Genomic DNA, 9,528 nt, shown 5'->3' with positions numbered 1-9,528 from the left:
CACTACAACGACCTTTTGATGAACCATTTGTCGCACAAAGGACTGCCTGTGTGTGGTTGCACTGAGGACATATGTTTGAGCGAGCCTAGTTTTCAGAAATCGGGTGTACCAAAAGTATGGTACGATAGCGACTGCTTGTGTGGGGTAATTAAGACAGGAAGCCGAGTTCTGGGTCCAGGCGCGTGCTAGAGACGAACAGATCGACTTAGAGAGCACCACAGACCCGAGTGGTGGTTTAGCGATGTTAACAACCTCATGATAACCTCATATGTTTTAACTTAGGATCATACCTGTGTTTAGTCTAGAAAAAGGTAAATGTGTGCATTTTATTATAAAGTTGTGTATTTACAGACTGTTGCAAAAACTAAGAAGCTTATAAACATCAGGTTTAAAACTAAAAGAGCTTTACAAAAAAATAACACAATGAAATATGTTTGGAGCTTTATTTGAGTTATTAATTTACATTTTTTGTCTAAGATATGCTGATTTGAAACCGTTGTTACATACATACGGCATTTCCTGTTTCTGCCGGAGAGAGGGGAGTCCGTCCCAAAGCTTGCCGCTGTATTTACTCCCTCCATCTGACAGGAGGGAGCCTCGTTGAGCTGCGAGCGTGGCTACAGACGGAGTTCACTCCGTCACGGAGGGGTAGGGTTGAGGGAATGGTTTGGGATTGGGCCTTTCACTCTGCTTGGAAACTGCTCTGCTCTCATGTCAGGAAGCATCAGATCAGTGCATGCGCTGCATCGTCCAATCAGTGAGCGATACACAGTAAGGGGGCGGGGCGAGTGGCTGAGGATTTCACCGGAGGATGGTCCGGTGGTTCCTCGAATATCGCTCCTCCGTTATCGCTCCTCCATCCTCGATCCTCGGTCCTGCGGCACAAATAAGCGCCATGGAACATTCCTTAAGATGGCGCAGAAAAATCAACTTTCAGTAAGACTGAGGACCAAGGAGCTAGGAAAGGACAAATAAGTAGGCTAACTTGAGATCCTCTTGCGTTTCTCCATGCATCCCTGGTGGGAGGGACTACGCAAGGAAAAGACGCGAGTGAGGGAAGCAGGGATGGAATCATCATTTTATCATGGGATCATGTAGCTATAGTCTACTAGTCTTGCCGATGTTGAGCTGTGTAGGTGATTGTTGTCCCACCACGAAGCTCATGTTGACATTGAGTGTGAGTTAGATCTATGCTATGTGATGCTGAGTTCTATGTCTGCTCTTGTTGTTCCCCTCAGGCAGTGACAAAGATACCTGTGCAGAGATGTCCTGCGGTCACGCCGTCACCCCACAGACCCTCACTGAGGAATGTCAACGCCAACTGGACAAGGTACACTTTGGAACATTTCTAACTGTCTCTCAGAAGAATTACCTTTTTTCGATCTTAAAGGATTTATAGATTTCATAAAATACAATGTTTAATTATTGGCACATAAATTATTTTTAAATTAGTAATGTCATCTGTACTTATCTTTCTATGCATATATCTATTTTTATAGTTAAAATACCTATACTTTCCCTTTTGTAGTTGAAGTAAAAATATGTATTATTCTTAATCAAATGTCCTACGTTTCCATTTAAGGGATGCTCAACTCTCTCTTGTCAACTCAATGTTATTCACATAATCCACTGGCAATGTAACATAATGGGTCCTTTTTTCATTTCAGAACCAGTTCAAATTTAAGTGCCCCGCTTTAAATGCCAAAGATATCAAGTGTGATAAAGAGTGGTCTTATCAACACGTGCGCAAGATGGCACTGCTGACAGCTAAAGAGAAGCAGTACTTTGAAGAGAAAATCATCCGTCTGGCTGCCAAACAATACTGTGAATTTAAAGCCGTGAGTGTCTTAGTGCTTCCTTTTTCTTTGAAAAATACAAACCTGTTTGGTTATGAGTAAAGCAAGATTCTTTGTTTCTAAAACATCCATAAAATGTGCAGATAACAGATTTAACTCCAGGGAATAGTTTAGGAAATATGCCTATTTGCTTTATTGAAGAGGGTTAGAGGAAAATGTTGATACCACGTTTGTCCTTGGTTCAGCAAAGGAATCAAAATTAGACGCAGAGCCACATATTGCTTTTCAGTTCTGACAATTACACATCTACAGATTAAATGTCTTGCTCCTTCAAAGTACAGCTTCTGAATTCTAACTAAAACAATCTCCAAGTAAGAGAGTGTAATCAAGCTTGTCATCCATCTATATCTTAGAGAAAGACAACTGGCTTATTTATAAAAAGAAAAATAATGTTTCTCAAATCCTTTCCAACAGTGTACTGGGTGTCAGACCTATGTGGAGAGAACGGACCTGACTAATCTCAGCGTGATGTGCACAATCTGCACAACAAGAAAGAATTATGTTTACGAGTTCTGCTGGCAGTGTCTGAAGGAGTGGAAAGGAAGACGTCCACGCTCGGACCGCTGTGACAACGATGGCTGCACCAACGCAGAACTCAATCTCCTGAAGAATTGCAAGATCACCGCCCTCCGAGATGTGCAAGGGGCCACTGCGTGTCCCTCCATTCGGGCCTGTCCCACCTGTGGTCAGAGTGTGGAGCATGATACAACGGGCTGTAAGAACATCACCTGTGTTCGCTGTCAGGTGGAGTTCTGCTTTGTGTGTCTGAAAAAAACCTCTCACTATGAGGCCTGCAGTGTGGCTCCCAGACAAACCTCCATTCCTGAGTGGCACCGAAAATAAAAGGGAATCTGCACAATACTCCAAAACAATTCTTACTGTCTTCTTTTGTCCTTTGTACTTTACTCCTGGATTACATTGTTCGATTATATTTGTAACTAAAGCCCAAGGTGTAGAATTAAAGGCTTCTCTGTTCATGTATATTGTGGGATATCTATGACTTTTCTCAATATTTGATTGAATGTACTATTTGTAATGATTCCACTGAAGGCTGCTACCTTACAATGGATTGTGTCTGATAATAGTTCATGATTAATAACTGCATCAATAAATAAAGTTTCCCCGAGTGCATATATGTGAATACTCTTCCTGTGCTGTATTTTGGCCGGGGTTTAAACCCCTTATATTAATATTTATCCACAAACAAATAGCTAATTGATATTTTAAATAATGTAATGTAGCGTAGCTGAAGATAAGTTAATTTAGCTCCCTTAATGTTAGTATAGAAGTGTAAAAAGGTGTCCACCTGTATCACCCTTCATTCAACAGTCAGGAGGAGCTGTGGTGCCCCCTAGAGGTCAACCTGAAAATAACACACAGATTGCTAAACCTGGTAAAGTTGTTTAATATCCATCAAAGGCACAGCATCGACATGAATTTCATATATTAAACATGTAAGGATTAAAACAATTGTCTTTGTTGAACTACATACATAACGACACTTTTATTAAAAAAAAACATACTTTTCCCAGAATTCATGGCAAATTGCTGAGGATGAGATAGTCAGAAACTGTACAGCTTGGTGTAAAACACAGTAGATGACAAGCTGGAGTTAAGGAAGTAAAGCAAATTAAGGCACTTTTTAGCGTCAACACTCTAGATTCCCTCATCTCCTCTCATGTCGTTATCCACATTTTAAGAAAAGCGTGATCTAAATAATATACAGTATAAATTACATATTATTTAGATCACGCTTTTATCTAAAGCAACTTTAGATAAGGCATGTCAATGGGGATGAATTTGGTGTTAAGTGTCTTGCCCAAGGACATTTCCACATGTTGTTAGTCTTGTCAATCTTCTCGACTTAACACAGACAATAACTTAAATCTTAACTATAGGTTCTTCATCTCTGTTGATGGAAACAGCCCCTGCTGTGTCATCATTTGTTTCTGCTGACTCATAAACCTCCTCTGTCTTCTTTAAAACATGTTGACTCTGCTCGATCTATATAGAGGAATGTCGAAAGTCATTTTCAAATACAGCTAAAGTAAAGCTTGAATTTAATACAAGCGCTGATTTTATGTAACTGTTATACAGTATAGAGAGGAGGGCTTTGCAGAATTCATGTATGTGTCTGTTTGTGGCTAGATATTTGGAGATAGACAATGATATGTGTGTATTATATTCCTTTTTAATTGTGTTTATCCATCAGTGAGCAGCCCAATGCTCCTAACACTAGAATGGGTCAAATGCAGAATGTAAATGTCCCCTCTGTGGGATGATTAAGGGTTCCTTCTTCTTCTTTAAATCTGGTCCTGGGTCTAACAGGTAGAGAGTGGAGAGCCTCCAGGAGTAAACTCCTCTCTGAGGTATCCCTGAGTACCTGCAGCAGACACTGGAAGAAAAGTGCAAATTAGTTTAGGTAAGAAATGTGAACAGTGCACATCAGTGAGCATAATGAACATGTTTGCCATCTTACCTTTCTTTTTTCTGTAAAACAGAAGAGAAGCGCTGCTGGATCTAGAGAGAGAGGAATGTGGACCCTGTGACCCATCTATCATTGAAGCTGTACCAGCTCCCATCATCCTCAGATTTGATTGTGGCAATGTAATGTCCACTTCTGAGGTCTCCAGAATGTTCCACCATCGCATACAGTTCCTAGGGCTGATTCTGATCACCAGTGGAAAACGTATCACATCAGGAATACAAAATATATGTGTCACAAAATATTTAAATATAGTGTAAACATACCTCTGGTATCTGTAGGGTGAAGGGAACGTCCACAGTGCAGTTGACCTTTACATAGCTATTGGAATAGTGGTCAAACTCAAACCTCTTCAGCAGCAGTGTCAAAACCTCCGGATGATGCTTTATTACACATTTCTGGAAGAAAACAAACAGGTCCCCAGCATGTATTATCATGTTGCTATAACCCAGTGTAATGTAATGTGAGTTCATGTAGACATTACTCACAGTAGTGGCATCAGACTTGGCTCTACACCCGTCGCAGTACATCTGGTTTTCTCCGTTTGAATGTGAAGCTCTGAAAAACTCCTCAATGCCTTTCTCCTAATAACAAGCAATCGTGTCATTTGTGTCTGAAACCAGCTCTGTGACAGAATTCCTTATCAGCTTAATGGGTTTACAGTTTTTGATATATCACAAAACAATCTGATGGAAAATATCATATTAAGTTCATTCCTGGCAATAGAAAAGTGCTTTAAAGTTTGCAGGTTGTCCGATCCTTACCACACAAAAGATCTGAAGGTAGGATTCCTCCAATACAAGAGGGAGATGCCAAAAAGCCCTATCAGCGCCAGTCTTGGTACCACAGGATGAACATCTGGTCATGTGTGTCAGCTGTCCGTGGAATATCTGGAAGCCCAAAATGCAGACACTGCTAAACAAATATCTTTCATTAGACACACTCCCTTTAACATGAATGATCTTTACCTTTGATGCGTCATCACTGGTCAGACGCAAGATCTTCTCATAGTACTCAGCAGCATCCTGCTGTCTACTCACTAAGTAGGGAAGAGCAGAAAGCAGTGTGTATTTCTTTTTGACAAAAATAAGGGGTTAAAGGACCATATATAGACTGATGTTCTCTCTCAGCGGAGCTTATTCTTTTAGCAGACTGCCATGTAAATCTTAACTGATCACATTTCCCAAATTGTGTGTTTGGTTCAAAGGTGGCTTCTTCAAAGGCTCTGTGTCTCTACTACACTGTACCGTCTTTGATGCCCAGCTTCTTGGTGATGTCATTGGTTTTCGCTGTACGACTTTTTAAGTCACCAAACAGGGATTGAAGTTGAAGATCAATATGCTTAGTATTTTCACTGGGGAGCCTGCACAAAGTTAAGAAATATCAGTGAAGAGATACAAAAGTGAATGTGTAATCTCAATACTGTTTAAAAGCATGAAGTTGACTTTGTAACAAACCTTTCCACAGCTTCTCTGAAGTCTTTGGTCATAAAAAGCACCTGCAGCACACTGTTCAGGTAACATGTTGACCCTTGGTTTTCCAAGCCATGGTACTTAATGGCTGTTGGAGGAAAATGTAAATCAGACTATGCGTGTAAATGGTAAGTCTATAAACAAACGGCACATAGCCTGTATCTTACCAGGAGGGAACCCCATGGTCAAGACACGCTCTAGAATGTCTCTAGGTATTCCTATTATTGCATTTCGTCTTCTATACATTAGAGATGTCAGGTGATAGCCGTGATTTGATAGACTTAACTCTGGCTTTGTCTTTAATCCCTGTTCCTTTATCTCTGTTGATGAAAGCAGTGGCTGCAGCGTCTTTGCCCTCTTCTGCTGTCCCCTCGTCCTCCTCTCTCTTTCTCCTCTCAGGGTAACATGTTGACCCTTGGTTTTCCAAGCCATGGTACTTAATGGCTGTTGGAGGAAAATGCAAATTACGCTATGAATGTAAATTCTATGTCTATAAACAAACGCCACATAATAAATCTGAACAGTGCACATCAGTGAGCATAATGAACATGTTTGCCATCTTACCTTTCTTTTTTCTGTAAAACAGAAGATAAGCGCTGCTGGATCTAGAGAGAGGAATGTGGAAGAAAAGTCAGGTCAATATCAAATTAAAAAGTAAGCGTATGCAAATGTATAGCTTGCGTTTTACACAGGGGCTTTCTGTTGTGCAAAAAACATTTTTATTTTAGGTTTCTTTTTTTTAGCAGATACTGAAAATACATATATGTATTAAAATATATAAAGGAGTGCATTGGTGCATGTCTGTATGGATAAATGTCTGACAGATTGGATTTGAGAATGGGAGAAAAAATCTGCAGTTATGATTAAGTTTTTTTCCGCATCAACCTGTGGCTATTCAACAAAAAACGTACTTCTCAACTTGATCTGACTGGAATGGCTGGGAGTGAAGCTGTTGATAAAAACAATAACCAAACATAANTTATATTCGTTGATAATGGATACTACACAATGGATCACATTTCCCAAATAGGTATCCTCTTTAAAGGCTCTGTGTGGTATCATACTGTACCATTGTTGATGCCCAGCTTCTTTGTGATCTTATGGGTGTATGCTGGATAACTTTTTAAGTCACCAAACAAGGATTTAAGTTGAAGATCAATATGCTCAGAGTCAGGATTATCACTGGTGTACCTGCACAAAGTTACAAAACAGTGGTGATGAGATACAAAGGTTCACTGAATACCCCCTCAATACTGTTGAAATGCATTTGATGGCATGAAGTTGACTTTGTAACAAACCCTTCCACAGCTTCTCTGAAGTCTTTGGTCATAAAAAGCACCTGCAGCACACTGTTCAGGTAACATGTTGACCCTTGGTTTTCCAAGCCATGGTACTTGATGGCTGTTGGAGGAAAATGCAAATTACGCTATGAATGTAAATTGTAAGTCTCTAAATAAACGGCACATAGCCTATATCTTACCAGGAGGGGACCACATCTTGGAGATAAACTGCCGACCGGATTTATATAAATCCATGTTGATTCGTTTTTGACGATCGTATCAGTCCACTCATACACTGCCAGCTGCAAATCATTTCACAATTAATTGTTGACAATGAATCAAACACACCAGTTTCATTGAGGAACACAAAGCAGAACATAATTAGCCTACCTTTAGACATTCCCGCAGACAAAATGTTCATCCCTCCGTTTATCATCGACGTGTCTCGAATATCACTTTCTCTTTCTATTTCTAATAAAAATGTCCTGCTGCATTCAGGGAGTGTCGGACAAATGTTATTTTGAGAACACACACGGTTCCTATGACTGGCAAGGAAATAAAATATAGTTGCCCTTGCCTTTAGTGATTTTATCTTAAGATAAATCATAAACCAATTTTCTTCTCTGTCTTCTCTCCTTGCTTTACAGGAGGACGTGAACGCAGTATATTCAGCTGCTGGTGGAGACGTTTCTTTTTGTAGACCATACATGCAGAGCTGAAAGATGTATCCATATGCTTTACTCGAGTAAAAGTATAGCTACTAATACATCATTGTCAAAATACTTCATTGCAAGTAAAAGTACTGCATTCAAAATCTTACAAAAGTAGTATCTGCTAAATGTACTTAAAGTGTAAAAAGTAAAATAATCATTGTGCAGAAACATGGCCCCAGATAATTATATTTATATATGTGACATATAGTATTGTTGCTTCAAGAAACATTTTTACTGTTGTAGACAAACAAAGTTCTGATTTACTTTTTGTAAAATTAGTTAGTTCACTAGTTTAATTTTTAGAGATGCATTTTGTTAAACCTCAAAATTGTACTTAAGTACAGTGAGTAAATGTACTTATTCTCACCTACATGGATGCATTTACAATATTCATATTCATTGTTGTGTATTACAAAACACCTATGAGCACACCCCATGTATAAAGTAATTATTTAATGTGTATTTAAATAAACTGATTACATGGGATAACTGCTAGACTGTGAGAGCCCTTGCAGGGACCCCTGGGGGACCCCATTGATGTGTCTTCACTCTACTTTAAAAGGCAATATCTGCACACAAGATATGAGGAAATAAAAGGAATTAGATATAACTTGTCTTTATTTGAACAGCAACAATCAGAACAATAAAAGGAGTAAGACAATAATATAGCACACACAGTAGAGCGTAAGCATGTGTAAACAGCAGCAGCAGGAGGAGGTGGAGGTCTCTGTCAAGCGGTCAGTCCTCCAGGAACCTTCACCACCATGTGGATGTGGGACTGGTTCTGGATTCCATATTCACTCAGCAGCCCGTCGTCCCCATCCAGCATCTTATCTGTGAAGATCAGCCGCAGAGCCCCCACTCCTGTACACACAAACACACACACACACAACACACACACACACACACACACACACACACACACACACACACACACACACACACACACTGTTAACATCAAATATACTTAAAGTACTCATTAGGAATAGAATAATATATATGACATGTTGTGATTATAATTATTAAAGTGTTATCAAAGCTGGTAAAGGTGCAGCTAGTTTTAATGACTTTGTATACTGCAGGGTAGCTTGTGAATTTACTCCAGGTGTAACTAAAGTCTGATTTAAGTGTTGATTATATTTCACATCATTAATCAGCAAGCAAGGACCAACATCTGGGAAGATGAATGGCAAATAAATGACACACGAGCTCTTGAATGGCTGGACAGAGGAATCACACCAACGGAAAGCCTCGCTAGTGGCCACGACCTTGGCTGGACAACCTGGAAGTCACTTAATAGACTGCGTGTGGAACAGGGGAGGTGCAAAGCACTGATGAAAGTGTGGAACTACACCACAGAAGACACATGCAGCTGTGGATCAGTGCAGACAATGTCCCACCTACTGGAATGTGCCAATGCCCCCCGGTGCAGTCCAGAAGACCTGGCAGAACCTACCCCATCAGCTGTGGCTTGTGCCCGATACTGGCAGAACTACATCTGAGATTGCTACGGACTCGAAGAAGAAGAGTTATAAGATTTCATTAATCAAAGATCTGTTAAATAACTAATAAAGGTACCAATACATGGCAGTGAGTTAGATGAGTACCTCTGAATTGTACTGGGGCGACTTTTTTTAAATACTCAAGTAAAGATAAAGCGCAAAAAGAGGGAGGGAATGTACTTATGTTACTTCCCTCCTGGCTCTTACCTGCACAGGTCTC

General features: G+C 40.0%; 1 protein-coding gene across 1 annotated transcript in view; it reads right to left on the bottom strand.

The window, feature by feature from the left end:
- The window catches only part of LOC104949321 (probable ubiquitin carboxyl-terminal hydrolase creB), a 35,326-nt gene extending 28,549 nt beyond the window's left edge, over window positions 1-6,777 (bottom strand). Inside the window, exons 1-8 of the mRNA XM_010775666.1 lie at window positions 6,725-6,777; window positions 6,378-6,418; window positions 5,799-5,901; window positions 5,589-5,704; window positions 5,310-5,380; window positions 5,106-5,231; window positions 4,830-4,925; window positions 4,608-4,739 (exon numbers count right to left, since the gene is read on the bottom strand). Coding sequence (XP_010773968.1) covers window positions 4,608-4,739; window positions 4,830-4,925; window positions 5,106-5,231; window positions 5,310-5,380; window positions 5,589-5,704; window positions 5,799-5,830 — 573 coding nt within the window. The 5' untranslated portion in view covers window positions 5,831-5,901; window positions 6,378-6,418; window positions 6,725-6,777. The remainder of the gene's footprint in view (window positions 1-4,607; window positions 4,740-4,829; window positions 4,926-5,105; window positions 5,232-5,309; window positions 5,381-5,588; window positions 5,705-5,798; window positions 5,902-6,377; window positions 6,419-6,724) is intronic.
- Between the last annotated feature and the right edge of the window lie 2,751 nt (window positions 6,778-9,528).

Source organism: Notothenia coriiceps, unplaced genomic scaffold (assembly GCF_000735185.1).
Source record: "Notothenia coriiceps isolate Sejong01 unplaced genomic scaffold, NC01 NC01_scaffold00000339, whole genome shotgun sequence".
NCBI lineage: Eukaryota > Metazoa > Chordata > Actinopteri > Perciformes > Nototheniidae > Notothenia > Notothenia coriiceps.
This window is presented reverse-complemented; position numbering and strand designations above follow the sequence as displayed.